Source organism: Balearica regulorum, chromosome 4, assembly GCF_011004875.1.
Source record: "Balearica regulorum gibbericeps isolate bBalReg1 chromosome 4, bBalReg1.pri, whole genome shotgun sequence".
Classification (NCBI taxonomy): domain Eukaryota; kingdom Metazoa; phylum Chordata; class Aves; order Gruiformes; family Gruidae; genus Balearica; species Balearica regulorum.
The window spans coordinates 26190802-26208826 of NC_046187.1; the positions used below are offsets into that span (position 1 = coordinate 26190802).

General features: G+C 35.6%; 1 protein-coding gene across 5 annotated transcripts in view; it reads right to left on the minus strand.

Annotated features, from left to right (window-relative positions):
* The window catches only part of GSTCD (glutathione S-transferase C-terminal domain containing), a 72970-nt gene that overhangs the window by 42203 nt on the left and 12742 nt on the right, over positions 1-18025 (minus strand). For 4 of the 5 annotated variants that reach the window (XM_075751500.1, XM_075751502.1, XM_075751499.1 and 1 more), the window contains exons 4-5: positions 13147-13401; positions 12374-12467 (exon numbers count right to left, since the gene is read on the minus strand). In XM_075751500.1, the coding sequence (XP_075607615.1) occupies positions 12374-12467; positions 13147-13401 (349 nt within the window). The remainder of the gene's footprint in view (positions 1-12373; positions 12468-13146; positions 13402-18025) is intronic. The other variant, XM_075751504.1, reaches the window with a different exon arrangement.

Consider the following 18025-nt stretch of genomic DNA (forward strand, 5'->3'; position numbering starts at 1 on the left):
ACATATCCCCAGAACAAAATACAAGTGAATGTCAATAAACTTGAGTGAGAACCACATACACATTCTTTCGATATGTTTGCAGTATTTTGTTACCAGTGAAGAGGAGAGAGAGAGAGACACATTGAAGCTCAGTTTCAGTCGCTCTCTGGGCTGCAGTCTTTTCTGTGCCCAAGCACAGAAACTATACCTTCCTCCTCATGTTTAGTTCATCTTCTGATCTTAACTTCTGTGTAATTTCTCAGTGCCTACATTTCCTTTTTTGGAAGCAAGATTATATCAGGAAGAGAAGTTATGAGATGGTCAATTAACTGACTACAGTCCTCCCCTCTTAATGAAGAGGGTCACATATTCTCATGTGCTCAGAGTGCTGCTACAAAAACAAATTACTGGTTAGTTGCTTTAAATTCACCTCTTTACATCCTTTCATTTGCCTGCTTTTTTCTTCTATCATATCAAACAGGTTATTTCCCTCTTCTCTGAATTCCAGCTATAACCTATCCTTCGATGCAACCATCTTTTTCAATCACCAAAAAGTTCGCCCTTGAACTATGGCAGCATTTACTGATCGACTTTAAAAATAATTTTAAATCACTTGCACAGTTCTTCTCATGATGTTACATATGTGCCAGGAAAAGTTCCCAGGAACTTCCATTGAGCTCCTCATTCTCTTACAAATATCTTCCTAGCACTCTTGTTTATCCCAAAGGATATAAAACTCCAGCAGAAGTTGAACTGATTAACTTTCTTCCTCAATCACTCCCTGCTCAGCTGTTACCTCTTTTCTTAGACTTGAAAACATTCAAGGCAGAAGGCGTTACTCTGCTATGTGTTTATACAGCACCTAGCACAACAAATTCTGCAATTATTGCTTTTAGATTCTACTTCGACACAACGAATGTGTCAACTGTTAAAACATCAACTGTAATTTGAAGAGAAAAAAAATAATGTTTTAAATCACTTTTCCAACAGGTGGTCCCAAATTTTGGGATTAGAGGTTACTGAGCTGAGAACTGCCATATAAGAAGTACCTTTCTCTTGGGTGACTCCTTAGATACAGGGCACAGCTCCATCCATCCAGGTACAGTTTCTTATCCAAACAGGTTTTGCTGCCCTCCTGTGGCCTGTGAAGATTTTAAGCTGCCAAAGTCACACACACCAACGCACTGGGAAAACGGCTAAGAAAAACTCTGATATGCTCGACCAGTTCACACTTTTGTCTTGAAAGACAGATTGCACAGCTCAACATTACACTTTGAAAAAAGTAAAAAAACCAAAATGATGTTGCAGAGGGAAGGAAGGTCTCCTGATGCCTCCGCTTGAAAGGACTGCTTAGGCTTTGTAGTGTAAATACAGAGATCAGTCACGCTCACTTAACAGTTGAGCTGACAAATTTAAAACTCAGCTGTCCCTCAGTTACAATATGTAGAAAACAAGAATGTGACCTATAAAATACTGCAAAGAAAGGGAAAAAAACCCCTAACTTTAAATCCTTGTGTTGATTATGCTACATAGCTATATGAATTCCCACACTCTCAGATATGGCAAATGGATGACACATAAAATAGCTAAAGGACACAAGCGGTACAGTAGTTACACCCTATCATCGATGTAGTTGGGATTTAAGTCTAATGAGAAAACTCATAGACCAATCTTCAAATAAGCAGTGAAGACATTTTACAGCAAGAAATACCAGAATACTGAAGTAGATTAAAAAGCTCTTAAATAGAACACTGGTGCTACAAAAGATCAGTTTAAATTGCAGAGCAACTGGAATACTAAGATATTAGTATTTTCTGGAAAAAAAATTATGAAGACTAATGTCATCAACAATTTAACTTTTTATCCAATAGCATATTCAGAATATTTGAAGACAAAGAAAGGCATTAACTCCCCCCTGCTCCTAAATCTTTGTAATAAATACAAATATGCTAATGCATATGGAAGTCATTACTACAACATTTGATTAAAATATTTAGAAAGTTAAAACAGAGCTTTCGAAAAGGGAAATATTTGAATGAAATAAAAGCAATCCTTTCACTTTCTTATATGGAAATAGGACAGGATTTCTTTACACATCTTTACAAGTTTTTAGATGCTATCCAAAGGTTTTTAAAGGTATTCATATTCTAAAAAGGGGCACATCATTACAAAAGCATGCTGAAAAACAGGTACATACAGATTTAAAATGGGACAAAGTATAAAAATTGATTTGCTGTAAGTCTGAACACTATATATACTCTGTAGGAAAGTTCACATCTACTAGTGCAAAGAGCAAAATTCCTGAAACAGGCATTTAGTTCTCCCTCACAGTTGCAGATGTAAAGTCTATTTTGACCTATTCAGAGTCAAACAAGAGAAAATAAATCAAACATGAACAAAAAAGCCAGCATTCCTCCATGTAATTATCTGTTTATATTTTTGCGGAAGCTCTGAAGTGGGCAAATTTTTTTGACCGCTAGTTATCCAGCTGCCATGAGAACCTTCTGAGGCTCAGCAGTGCATGAATGGTCAGCATCTGTGTAATTCAGACTGGATGGCATATATGAAATCAGTTATTATGAAATGGCAACGTGATAAACAGGACTCAAAAAAAAGGTAGTTAAATGCCTTCTCATATGTAGTTTACTGGCAAAAAGGAGCAAGAAATATGTCATCACTGCCTTCTCTACAAGGTGTCACTTTGTACCACAGCCTCACTCCTAAGTACACCTTACTGACCATTAAAGGAGATAAATTTCTATGTACTCTGGCTTCCCCAAAAATATCCCTGCTGATGATTTCGAGCCATGTTTAGAAGAAAATGTCTTTTTGGATCACAGTCATCTGTTCTGGCTTTTTGCTGGACATTGCCCCAAACCAAAATTGCTAGAACAGATCATCGATCCTTCTTTCCTCAATAGTAATGTTCCGTAAAGAATGACCCATGCCGCCATGCTATGGAGTACTTAGCAGAAACTTGTTCTCTAAACCTTTGGCTTAAGTTATCTCTTAATATAACTTTGGGGCTCTGCTATGCTATGAACAAGGAACATAGAAATATAAAAGGTGCAAAGAAACAAACAAACTCTACTACAATGATATTAGAAGGAGAAAAAAGACCAAATAGTTTAAATGAAGCAAAGGCCAGAGTTACTTAGCAGGCTAGTTAACATTCATTAAAGATTTCTGAAGAAGATATAGAAAATTAATTTAATAGTCCTGTTTAAAAAAAAAAAAGAAATCTGCTAGTCATATGTGAGTTAATGGTTTTGGTTTTAATGTCCTGCCATGTGTGTGAAATTTTAGAGACAAAGGGGAAAAAACCCACAAACTACTTTTTCTGTCAAGGGCAGATCACACTCAAATTCTATCTACACATTGCCATGTTAGGTCAGTGACTGCCAAGCGCAGATACTTTGCAAAAGTTCACTCTGACTAATCAAGAACATGCTTTAATTTAACTGTCAGAACTAAGGCTACTGTGAATTTACAAAAATAAATTATTAAGAATTACCTTCAGTTCCCAAATCATAAATCCTTTACAGCATTTCAACTGGTAAATTGCAGCATTTAATTTTAATTCTTTAGATATGTTCAGTAAACAAACACAAACCACAGCAGGACTAAAAAAAGCCTCAGCTGAACTTTATATACTGTATTCTATAAAACAAATCTCTCAGAAACCTAATAAACTCACAATTAACAAGGACTTGTAAATTGTAAAACCATACCTCTAGGGATTGAACTTCATAAAAATCTAAACTCCTGTTGCAGGGGTTATTCAATAGGAAGGGCTAAAGCTTCAGTAATTCTCTCACTCTTATTCCACAAAGCAAGGCACTAAAACAAAGGTGACACTTTTCAGTGTGATTATCAGCTGTATGGAAAACCTGTCAATCACCCTCACCATAGTAATTTCTTACAGAACAGACCAAACACTGTCTTAACTGTCCTAACTGAATCAAAATGCAGCTGTTAGAACTTGATATTAATCTTTCTAGTATGATTTTCAATAAGGTACACTAGCAACTGCTGTTTTTTCTTTAAAGACTTTGAATATTTCAGAGGCTGTTAAGCATATTATTTAGATCAAAACAGCACTCAAAACAATGCAACAGACTTCAAGCAAACATAAATGTACTGAACTTGTACCCCTCACAATGCAGATGCTTTTTCAGGAGGCATACAAATCTTCTGTTTCCAAAAAGTATTTGTTTCAGTAAAACATTGCACCTAAAAATCATTATTGCATACTAATTTAACTTAGTCATATAATAGCTTTGCCTCCTGTCTCCAAATAGACATCTTAAAAATATAAAATAATGCATTCCGCTCCCTTGTTTAGTTTGGTAACCAAGACAATCACAAAAGAAAAAGGAGAACACAGAAGTAAGTAAGAACAGTGTATATTGCCACAGACAAGTTACCTGGTTTGGTGGCATGCATAATTTATTATTTGCAGCTACACACAAAGAATTTTTTTTTAATTTGGTTTTTTTTGCTAAAAATTAGTAATTCAAACTCCCATCAAAACTGTCCTCAGGTCAACTATGCAATGCTGTATCCCAGAACAGTCAAAAGATCCAAATAAGTCATATATGAAGTCTAAAGTTTTGCAAGAATCCCCTTTTTAAGATAAGCCACATAAAAGAAGAGATAAATTGCAGTCATCACCCTCCATTTTCTTACACTTATCACCTCAAACACCAATGTTGCCTATATTCAAGCCATGAGCATTTCCCTTTCTCTTTGCTACTGAAAATTATTTACTTCTCAAGTATTTATGAAGCATATGAGGCAACCTGGCTCTATTGCCATCACAGGTATTCCCAATCTTGAATTACAAAATACAATACAATCATAAATGTGGTTTAAACTTTTAAATGAGCGCAGCAAAACTGTAACTTTAAGGAGAGGTTAATGAGAAGCAGCTTCAGCTGAGTTTCCCTTGGATTGTTACCCATGTGGCAGACAGGCAAAGAGCTGTCTGATATGGAAAACTCAGTTGAAGAAGAAGGATGAATTCCTGCTTCAGGATGCCTGAGATACTGAAATAGGCTACAAAACTATTAAAAAAAAAAATCTTCAAAGTCTTTCAAAAAGTTCTGACAGGCTTGGAAGGGAAATAGAGAACTTTAAAGTGTTTCTTTTAACTTTCTGTGTTTTATAGAATAAATGCCTGCCTGGATCTCATTTTAGCAACACTGTTGCTTTTAACATTTAAAGTAAAACACATAATTTGCATCTCTTGATTAGCAAAAATTTTAATAAAATATCAGACTCTCTAAAACGGCTTTGATTTTTAAGCATCATGTATTCTCATCTCAGAAAGCATCTCTCAAGTCTAAAATATTCCAAGGGTAATACTAATATAAAAAGCAGAACAAAATAAAATAAAATAACTGTGACCTATCTTCACAAAATAATCCTAGAAGCAACCTGGATATATTGAACCAATGTTGACAACAATTTCAAATCAAATAACTCTGCATCTAATAAAGCATTTATTCCACAGTTATGTTAGTCAGTTCTGTTACCAATTACAAACAATTTTAATATGGACCCAGAATCACAAACTTTTAAATTGGCTAAAAGATAATGACATAATTTAATGCTGTTTTCCTTCAATGTTGTAAAAAAAAAAAAAATTTTAAAAAATTGCAACAACCATTAAAACCTCAGTAATCTTTAATCACATGAAGTTAGAAAACGGTTGACAGTCATTTGGTATAGGGGCAAAACTCAAGAAATCAACATTATGTCCAAAATACAGGGAACTCAGTGGGAAGCCCAGCTTTTCAATGGTTGATGGATCAAACCAAGAATCTCATCACAGCTCACTGATGTCTCCTCCCACCTTTCAGTTAAGGTATTTTTGTATATGATAAATGAGGGCTGACAATATTTCAAAATTTTCTTCTGCCAAGTTAAGAAGCCTCTGTATCTTCCCTGTTGAGAGGCCACACTACATTAAAGTATCTTTTACTTAATATCAGTTCTGTAAGCTGAAGCTAACACTGATCCTCCAGCATTGTTGTATGGTATACCATTAAGACCGCTTAATCAAAACATCAGTTAATTCCACAGAACTATAACACCATGTTTTGTGTTATTGTTATTTTTCTAGCCCGTGTTATTTAAAAGTACTTAAGTTTTGAAGATGTTTCTAAACTAAAATTGTAAACATTGTTTTATTCTTGTTGGTCTACCCGGCATGTTGAACAGAAGCTCTTCTGAAAAACTGCTGTCCTTCATGACTTATTCTTTCACTTCAGAATATCTAATTTACAATTTAATCTCCATTCTAGAGAAATAAAATTACATTGTGAACCAACAAGTCTTTCTTCAACCACATATCTTTTAAACATTATTATTATTCTATGAATCTTTGTGCTTGATACATGCAATTATGAATTTAGCTTATACCCAGAACCAGGCTGGAGATAGGTATAGATGATAGTGTCTATCTAGCTTTAAAACGTATGAATTGATGAGTTTAGAGACTGCTACTGATCTAAAGAAATAGAATACAGGGGCATTTGTTACTAGATTAGTATTTCAGATCCCGTCCAGATAAAAGGTAATAGAGTTATTGGGCGAGGTAGGGGGCTAGGGAGTGTTTGGGGACCTGAGAAGTCATTTTACAAAACAACATCGTAGTAAATAGGTAAATTAATTTTAAAAATACCCTCACAACTACTTGTATATTTAGTCTTCAAAGAAAGACCAGAGGTTTTATCTCAACTGTAGACAAATTAGCTGATGCCTTAATCCATAAGTTATGCACACTGGAAATCAAGACTGGATATCACTCTGAACGGTGACATTGGTCAAACCTGATGAACAGGCATCACAGGAAAACTTGTTTTGATTGTGCTAATTTGTCATTTGATGAAGGAACTGTGGGTCCTAAGCCACACTATATCTGTATTGTTAATTTGTAAATGGAAAAAAAAACTTGAGCAGATGAGGAAGTAAAACTATTGAAATGCATTCCTCTGCATACTTTATTTAGAAATACCTTCTCAAAACCTAATGCAAGTTTCTTATAAAAAGTCCTATAAAATCAGTGTCTATGTACAGAGAAGAAAGGAGAGTAGGTATGGAGAGAGACTGTGCAGAGTAACAAATTACTGACACAAGTACTCAGTATTTGCAAAGCACTTATGATGAATGAACTCAGTTCTTGAGAGCTGACCCCAGAAGACAAACCAAATTGCTTTGGAATAATATACATAAATGGGATCTCCAAGATCAATGGTTGTCCAACTATAAAACATTTTTGAGGTCCATATCCCAGTGAATTTTTATTTAGCAGATTCATTTTTGCCAATGAAGGAAAACACTCTTGTGTTTGTAAGATATTTTAACAATTCCAGTGCAACAAAGTGTCAGCCAAATATCTGTAATTCATTTTTCTTTCTGCCAGAAAAAGATGTCTATTACAGTAACCCTATGTTATGTTGGACAGTAGGTTAAAAACAAAACTTGGTTTGGAAATAATTAATGCCACAAAGAAAATGTGAGCATTAGTTCCATGCGACAATTCTGGAACACAAAGATCCTACTTCTGGAGGGAAGCAAGTTTCACTGCCTTGGGGTTTCAATGATGTGTTTTTAAAGAGGATAAGACATTGTGACAAACAATTCCCCTGCAGACATATACTGTCAAGAGCTTGCTTCCCCCCCCCCCCCACCAGTGAAACACAAAGACAGTGGAAATTTCCATCTTTCCATATTCTGAATTCACAAGCAATTTGTTTAAAAATAATACATATTGCAATGTCAATTCTCAAAGCCACATACTAGACTTACTCACAATTTCTTATTATAGTCAAATGATTTGAGGTGACCATTCATCAGAAATTACGTTCAGTGTCACTTATGTTTTTGACAAATAAAACTTCCCAATCCCAAAAATTTAGCATTTCCTTTTGGGAAAAAAATATCAGCACTAACAGACATAAAGAAAGGTGGCACAGCAAGAAGAGCTTCATCCTCATGTCACTATTCTTTCTGTAATCCAGACAAGCTCTCTATTTCTAATGTGAACATTCTGTACTCTATATGTACATAAATAACTAAATATGGCACCTTTAGTAAGATTTATATTCATGCGTATATTAAAATACTGCTATTAATAAAAGCAGGCCTCAAAAAAAGGAAAAGCACTGAAGATCAAAACTCTCAGCTGACATAAATTATTTAGGAAAAGAAGGCAACATAAAGGCAACCTTTTAAATATTATATACCTGTATTTCCTGAATTCTGCTTCTCTTTATACATTTACAGTATATTATGAATTATTCTGTGGCTGATAAATCAAGGTAACAAATCTCTCTTCAACAAGCATTTAAGGGACAGCCTTATCCCTGAATAGTAGATGTTGGGCTCGCCAAATTTCGCTTTATTTTAAAAAGGTAATCATTCTAAAAAGCTAGTAACTTTCTCAAAAGTCTGAAGACTTGAGCGCAGACAAGGGGCAAGTATCAATCAGGGTATCATTTTATTCTGGCTAACCTTTCTGTGACAGTTTTATATAGTCATTTAATTTGGCCATCAACTTGCTACTAATCACAAAGCAAGCATAAATCAATCAAACTTGATCAGAGTCGTTCTGCATTTCAGCCAGGCAGGTATGCATTGCCTTGCAATGGATTAGCACCCTTTCTTACACCTGTGCGCTGGACACAGAAGATGTGAAAGACCTTTTCTCTTTCCATATTGGCTTTTTTAAATACATACACGGAAAATTGCCCCTCCAAGTCAAACACTTGTCCAAATCAATTCAATAGTAGGAATCAATCAATTACTTACTAGGAATAACAAAGTATATAAAATACTTGACATGCTTCATTGGGAGTTGTGTTTACACACAATCCATTAAAATGCACTTGTTTAGGAAAAACTGGCCCTATGAACAGAACCAACTACAAAGTTAAAGGGCTACCTGTCTTCCATTAATTGGTAAGAGCAGGCTGCACTTGTAAAATGCATTCATTTATCTTGATCTAACTTTATTTGCCTACATTTTTTTTAAACTCACTTTCTCCACCTCAAACTCTTCGCAGATTCTGTAATTGAACCCTCTATCTCCTACTGTGCATACACTCCCAGTTTTTTATTATAGTGGTCTATCCACATTCGCCCAACAGTAAGTCACATTTCAGCTAGAGGAGCTCTTTTCTGACCTACTACAATTTCTTTACTTAAGAAAAACTATTTTTATGAGCAAGAGGGCATCACTCACAAGCCTACAGAATGTAGTTTACTACTTGATATGTTCATTCGGTGAGCAGTTTCACACTTTGGAAAGAACAGTATAAATTTGTTCACAGCTAACCACTACCTGTCTAAGTAAATACTATCACACGTACACTCTGTCAGTCCAGCTGGTAATTTCAGAATGAGATACCACAAATAAAGCACTTTTCTTCTTCTAAGTACTTCCTACTTAACAAGTATTTCAACTTATGATAGAAGTAGTAAGGGTTTGTGACACTGTGGGTCAGTTATTTCTCATTCTTGAGTAAAAAACAAATAAAAAGCTCTTTTAAAGAAAAAAATATTCATGTTAAAATACTTAACTTTTCTCCCTTTTTCTGTTTCACAGTGAGCACAATGCTTGATGAAAAAATGACAGTACGAAAGACTTACATGCCCATATATTATCATCATAATAAAGCAGCGCCAAGGGTTATCACTCCCCACTCCCACATACACACACGTTCCCCTTGCCTTTAATGTGCTTTGGGTGAGCCTAAAGGAAGCACCTCTAATCACGACCAGTCAAACTGATCTTGATATCCACAAAGCCTTTGCAGCTAATAGGAAATTAACCTGAAGACAAGGGACAGTTTCACACAGAGAAGACCAGAAACAGAAGCAAAGACCCCAGGGTTGACTGAAGTTCCCAAAATGATTAAAAAATTCTTTCTACTGTTGCCTAATAGGAACTGAAGAGAAAAGATGCCCCATTTCTTTGTTGGTCACAAATCTAATTAAATATAACCTCCTCTTTCCCAAACCTCACATTTAATCAGCAGTAACACACTATTTCCATTTAGTATTCTTATTTCAACAAGCCCTCTTCACAAAATTTCAGCCACCACCTTGTCAGGGAAGAAATGAAAACATTTTCTATGCTGACATATGCCGTGTGATTATTTCCCTATAATGCTCATGCAAGTATCTCATTTTCCTTTAGTCTCACATTGTGACCACCTACACTTTTATATTCTGACCTGCCACCCTCTTCTTTTAGTGTCTGTACGTATTTACAACTGTATCTACTTCTATGGAAAGCTCAACACAATCAAGCACTGAGCTTTGTTAGGACCTGGAAGTTGTGTCTACTGCCAACTGAAGTATTTGTTGCAAATAAGTATTTCATTCATTAAATATTTTAATAGCATACAAGTTTCCAGTATCTGCCTCTGATATAACTTGGAAATACTACATTTTCTTTTGAGATTTTGCACAATTTAATTTTTCAATATGAAGAGATGCATTTAGCCAGATAGACAGTTTGTGTGCGTGGGGGTAAATCTTTATACACTGTATGATTTGGAAGAAACAACAAGCGCTGAGGGGTTTTGGCTTCTGTATTTAATAAATGATATCAACATACTTCTGAACTAAACATATATTTGGAAAAGACACTTAGAAAAAAATACAGTTAAAGTACTGGTCAAGTTTTTATACAGTAAATTAGAACAGAAACCAGCATTTACAATACATTTTGAAATACATTGAATATTTTGTGTTAAATTCCTTCCAAAACTGAAAGTTTGTAACACCTCAACAACCACAATATCACAGATTATCAACAGTTACAGAGGGCACTAAGATACTGTATTTGGGGATATTTTGCAATGTTTCAAATACCATCCAGATGCTCACAAAGGCTTACAAGTTAACACATGTATCAAGGCTGATACACACAACTTTAGAAGCCAAATATTTTAAAAGTAATTGACATAATGACAGAAATTTAAAACACTTAAATGTCATGTAAACATGACTCTATTTTGGTCAACCAAATACCTTTTTAAAATTGCATCAGGACTAGAACTAACAGAGGTTTTCATGTGGGAATAGTTCAAAGCTGCGCCAGGGGAGGTTTAGACTGGACATGAAGAAGCATTTCTTTACTGAGAGGGTGGTCAGACACTGGAACAGGCTTCCTAGAGAGGTGAACAATGCCCCAAGCCTGTCAGTGTTTAAGAGGCATTTGGACAATATCCTTAACTACATGCTTTAACTTTTGGTCACGCCTGAAGTCAGGCAGTTGGACTAGACGATCGCTGTAGGACCCTTCCAACGGAAATAGTCTGTTCTATCTCGTTCTGCTTCAGAAAATATGACTAAGCAAAAGAAATGCAAATCATGATGTCATAATCTTTAGTTTTGCAACAGCAAATAACCCCTATCAAAAAACCTAAATTAAATGTATAATCTAAATAATACATTAGAACTGCAATCATCAGTAATTCTTTTCTGTAGTAAATAGCTGTGACAGCAAGGTGGTCTAATTAGACTCACAGACTGAATAATTCAATCCCAGAACTTCCACATACATATAACACAAATTCTGAGCTAAGCTGAGATACAGCAAAGAAAGTATATCATGTATGCTATTAAATTAAGATTTGCCAGCAAGTTAAATTTACTGTAGATAAAAAACAAAGCGAGTTTTAACTGAAACATTATCTCCTTTGTCTCAACTGCTATGAGCATCAGTAAGAAGAAATTTATTTACCAGTTACAGGGGTAATCTGTTTGAAAACTTGAACTGTACTACTCAAATCCAGTTCAAAACCCTGTCAAATTCAATGACTTTTCTTAGTGTGCCAGGTAGGATTTAGCAGCAAAATATTGAGAATTCAATTCATATAACAATGAGTAGGCTATACCAGCAAAAGAATCAGGAAACAGAGAACAGTACCACTTAGAACAGCAGAGGTAAGCATGCAGATGTATCCAACTGACAAGCAAAATCAATTCTCATGTCAGGAAATTTCTTTTTGTCCTACGCGACTCTGTTGCTCCTGGACTAAAAGCACAACCGTTCGGAGTTTCCCTAAATCAGAAAATGGCATCAGCATCACTGTGATCTTGGGTGGAAGAAACAGTAGGGGAAAAAATATGGTTCAGGAATCAAAGTCAAGCTTTTATTCCCTGTTTGGTCACCAGCTGTTGATGACCTGAGGGAAGTCATCTCACGATGTGTCCCAAACAGACTGAATTTTAAAACAGATTTCAAACTGCTTACCTGTTTTACAGAGCTCTGAAGTAAATTGAAAAGTGACATATTTTCCTATGAAACAGTTAAGTAGCTTCACCAGAAGGCGGCACTTGTTAAATACATGCACACATACATAAAAACTCTTACCTTCTCCAGGACTGACGGCTGATGGTAGACTCGTCCAGTCTAGGGTCCAGCTGGGGCACGGATGAGGAGAAAATTTTGCTTCAATACCATTTTCCTATGTGAAAGGGGGGAAAATATTAAGACTCTGATCCTTTACCCACTGAAGTTGGTAGCAAAATTCCCACTGAATCTAATGGCATCAGATCAAACTGTGCAACACTTTCAGCCTAACTGAAACTAAATAGGCAACTGACACTGCATTATACGGGATTCAAATTATGTATTTCTCTCACCTTCACAAGAAAGCCCTGTTAATTTTCTTTAGGAAATGCTGTCAGCCTCTATGTAAAAAATACTGAGAGTTATAGAACGTGATGAAGAGTTTTCTTTAACAAAACTCATTAGAATTCCCAGATGTTCAAAGCTCTAATCAAATAGCAAAAAACCCAACAGAAATGATAGAACAATGAAGTCAAATATAAAAGCTACGGGGTTTGTCATCCTTTATATAAATATCTTTAAAACAGGAATACAATATTGCAATTCAAACAGAAAGTTACTTTGATTATTCAGAATTATTGATAGGGCTTCCAGCAGTCCTATCTTTGCTCAATTCCTGAATCGATCAAATATCATAACAGAACAAAAAAGTAAAATCACGTGTAAGTCAATGCATATCAGATAGAAGACAGGCAAAAGGTAGACTTAGCTTCCATAATTCTAATAAATTTCACCTATTCCAAATCAAGCAGAATATTACTATTAAAAATAACTCATTAAAAAGCTTCAATTACCATTAACTTAGTCATAGTTGGCCTTGGACCACCTATAAAATGACTGTCTTCATTCTCCTCTTCTATTTCATCAGGAACTGAAGAGAATTCTTGTAGCGGTTCCTCTGGAGCAGACATCAACCCTGGAAGCTGGAGAAGCTCCATACTGCATTTGCCAGCAGCTTGCTTTACTCCAGGTACTTCTTGAACTCTTCGATACCAAGCGGTTATTAGAGGCAAATTTACCAGATTTTTGCCTTGTTTTTTACTGGAAACCTGGAAAAAATATGGAAAGGTTACTTGCTACTGAAAATTTCTTCCTACAAGCCACAAGAAGGCATGAACTACAGAAGTGAGCTCTGCTCCATGCCGAGTATGCTTACTCACAGCATGATGGTAATGCAAAAAGCTATCTAGTTAAGAGCTCAGGCCTGCAGGTGGAATTACCAACTGGCCATTTAGACTTTACCTGCAATTCCCATTTGCTTAATAGGATGAAATTTTAAATCATAATTTCAGTCAGTAACAGGAAAACACAATTTAAATAATATTATTAATTATCTATTTCCTAACAAAGGAATGATTAATTTTGGTTGGTAATCACACAAAAAACCCAAAAAAACCCAACCAAACAAAAAAAACTACCCAGTAAGTTGCAATGAATACTGAACTCTAAGCAAGACATCATGGTACCTGAACGCTTGTCTTTCCCACAGGCACCCTGAAGCCCTTAAAAGCTCATCCACTGACAGCTGATTTGCCAGCAACTGCAAGCCTGAAATACCTTTGACTATGTGATAACAGCAAAACAGGCACAGGCATACATTGACCCTTGTCTTTACTGAAGCCTTTGCACTACATCTGTGACATCTGTGGTTTTTTACTAGCACTGAATCCAAAACTTTTTTTTAAGTCATGTATTTACTCAAAATTTTTTACCATCCTAACTTCATATTTTTATACAACAAAGGTAACTGTGTATTTCTTTCCTGAATTAAGTATATATGATGGTGAGATGAAGTGGCCTCCAATAGAAACTAGAATTTTAAGCGTTAAAAAAAAGAAATTCTTAAGTAAGAATACAATGGACATACTACAAAATAAGATACCCAAATCACATTTTTACATGACGACCAGCTAATTTTCAGAAGGATGCATTTGGTGAACTTCAGTAATTTTTGTTCAGGTTCCCAAATGTTTTTGAACAGTAAAGACCACCCTCTTACAGGAGAGGTGGTGAAGTCTCCATCCTTAGAGACTCTCAAACCTGACTGGACATGACCCTAGGTAATCAGGTCTAGTAGAATCTGCTCCAAGCAGGGCACTTAGACAAGATGATCTCAGAGGCAGACTCCAACCTCAACTATTCTGTGATGCTGCGCCTGCTTTAAGCAGAAAATTAAAAATTGTGATTACAGGAAAAGGCAGAAAAGGCTGTGTGCTCCTCCAAATATCTGTCCTCAGTGTGGAAATAGAAATTGGTAAAGAACACTTGAAATGGCACGAAATTTCAAGCAGCTTTCTTGCATGCTGTGTTTATAATGTTCTTAGGGTAATCACAAGTAATTAGTAATAGCTAAAGGAGCAAGAGGAGGATGAACTGTGTAATTTTAGTATCTAATTCAATATCCTAACAGTAACACAGACAGAAATACATTAATTCAGTTAAGGAAAAAGTCTTTTGGAAAGCAATTCTAAGAGGCACAGGATAACAAATGTTCTAAATTGTATTTTAAAAAGTGAATAGTGGTTTCTCCCAGATGGAGAACAGAGCTTTTGTTATTCTTCTGTTAATTTTAAACAGTTACAACTCATAGAAAGTCTAACAAAGCTAACCTCAGAAAGATAACAGAAATGGAATGAGGTAATGAAAAACAACTCTTCAGCTTCATTATCTTACTTTTGGTAATTATAATTACAATCAGCTAGTCAGGTCTCCTCCTATTTATTGTATGATACTTTCCAGACACGTAGCTATTGAAGACTTCATTATTATTCACACCCTTAAAGCAAAGTGTAAGTGCAACTATAATGATTTTTTTAAACACAATCCAGGAAGTCCAGTTATATAAGTGATAAATAACATTTTAATACGGAATTAAACTCTGGCACTTCCATCAACAACAGCAGTTTCAATCCCTTGTCTGCAAAAAGCTTTCAGAAGCAAGTTATTCAATTTTGATGATAACTGTAGGAATCAAGGCATAATTACTTAGAAAATGATCATTCACCAGAGAACAGAAATAAAGCAATATTACCCCAGAGCTCTTATAATATAGGTAAAAATGAAATTGAAAGCCAGCTTTTTAGGACAACCCTTAGAGCGAGCTACCGCAAATGTATTATACAATATATAGTCTGTAAGCTGCAAATCACCAGGTCTCAAGTGTCACACATGAAAAGCAAATAAATATAGCATTCTCAGCTGCTCCAGTACATCTACAGAATAATTTCAATTGGATGGCTGAAATCAATTAAGCATCTGATCCAAGAATCTTCTCATGCCTATCACCAGTAAATCAAACATTACTGTAAAAAGTTATGCTCCTCCTATTAAAAAAGACTTTGGAAAAATAAAGACGACTGAAATATACTAAAGTTTTTAAAATAATAGGAAAGCATTTTGTCTTACTACATGTGTTCAGTATCATCTACACGGAAGTTGCTGTTATTCCTCAGTTACGTGATTTGTAAAACAAACAAAGCAGCGATGAATTAATAACCATTTCTGTAAAATAAATCTTCATCCTAATTCAAACATAGTCATATTAACCTACTCTAGACTCCCACATTGCTCTCATTATTCAGAAATCCACTGAGGATGATGATCTTGGTTAAAGAAATTACAAATTGGACATCTGTCACATATTAATGCTCGCTAGTAATTATCTTGATTTTAGGGATTGTTTCTCTGAATCTGACTGACAGCATCTTCTCCAGGAATTCCATTTGTTTTCAAACACCATAAGGCAAATTTGGCAACAAAACTTGCAAAATCAAAATGCAAATACCAACTTCACTCAGAGCTCTTCCTGGCAACAGACACCAGCTATCAATCTCACAGAGGAACTGCAGGAACACTGGTAGCAGGCAAACTCGTTGTATCATTTTATTGTCACGGGAAATAAAGACACAGATGTCATTTCCTTAATTCTTTTCTGTGTATACATCCTCATAAAACTAAGTACACAGATTGTGCTGAGCAAGACTCTCACACAGTCTTGCCACAGAAGTTTTTCCCCACTATAAAACTGCTTTTGAAGCTGAGTTCAAGTCACTTGCACTACTAAGCCCTACCTCTTTCCAGAGGTGAGAAAAGGGGGCTGGGGGAGTGTAAAAAAAAAAAAAAAAAAGTAGGAAATAAAAATCAAATGGCATGGCTTTATTAGGCTCAAAACATATTTTGATATATTTTCCTAATCCTGATGTTAAGATATTTGTATCTGCAAGACACTGGCACTTACTAGATAAGTGCTAAAAAAACCCAGCCACCACCACACATGCACATGGAACCTCCTTTTCAGGCCCAGATAAATTTTGTACAAAGTGAGAGATCCACCACAAAAGATTCAATAACCAAGTGACTAAAGCTCTCCCCTACAAGAGGAGTGAAATGAGCTTTTAACGATCACTGACCTAAAGGCACAGAGACATGAACATTCTACTGATTCAAATTACAGACAAGTTGACACAACCAACAGCTTGGCAAACTGCATCCTGGAGTGCAGGAATTTCTAAAAATCAACTTTGCCACTTGTGACAATGTTTCTATAATGATATTCTATGTCAGGGAACAAATATTTATTCCCCAGTTTTCCACATTCTATGTGGTGGCCTGACTGCCAGCTGTACCAGTGCTTTTCCTGTTTTATCTTGGTGAAACTCTTCGAAGTTTTCAAATTCATCTGCATACAGACTGTGACACCTTTTGAGAACTCTACACGCATCACTAGACACACAATAGTCCTACACTCACAATAAAATTTTGCCTATATCCACTATATAAGTTTCCATATTACTTTGCTAGCATACACTGAGTTTCCTCAATGTGCTGTGAAACCATCTTGATATGGAGGAAAAAGACAAGGATGAAGACAATTGAAAACAGCTCATTGATGTTTGTTCAGTATTAGGAATGTGCTAGGTTGACTGCAAACGAGAATAGAGACAAAGGCATCTTTGAATAGACCACGCTCTTGGCATTCCCAAAGTACTTACACACTCCCCTAAAGGAAAGTATGAACTTGCTATCTGTATGTTATTAGACCATACATGTAACACAAGATTTTATCAGGAAAAAAAAAAAAAGCAGCCAATCTCATAGGACTGCAAGGAGACTTGTAACTTTTCAGTTATGAACATTACTCTCAAGAGCTTCTAGCAATGTAATGTTTTCCAAGAAACTTCTCCTTTCACTGCAGTAAACAAAGGACTTTCCGCAAATTGTAGAAGACAGTTTAGTAGCAACAATAGCGTGAATGACGAAACTACAGATTATTGAAGTTTCATGGGCTGAAGCACATCCCAAAGAAGCTGGCTCCCTAGACATAACACCTCATTTCTGAGTGGGGTCACAGTGATCAGTCCTTGCTTGAAGAAGAATACAAAACTGCACAGAAGAATGTAAGTTTTGCTGATATGTAGGCATTGTGGTGTCCTAGGCACCCATCTTTATCTATAGATGTGCAATGAAACTGGCTTATTTTGTGGGAGGGCTTGATACACGGGAATGTTTCCTCCCAACCAATGAAGTCATTCCTAGGAACTAGAAGAAAACAACAGCAGAGATTAGGAATAATTAATCTATTATGAGGACAAATAAGCAAATCAGAAGTCATAGCACAACGTATTTTAGGAAGAAATATTTGTAGACAAAAAAAAAATCCTCAAGAAATTACAT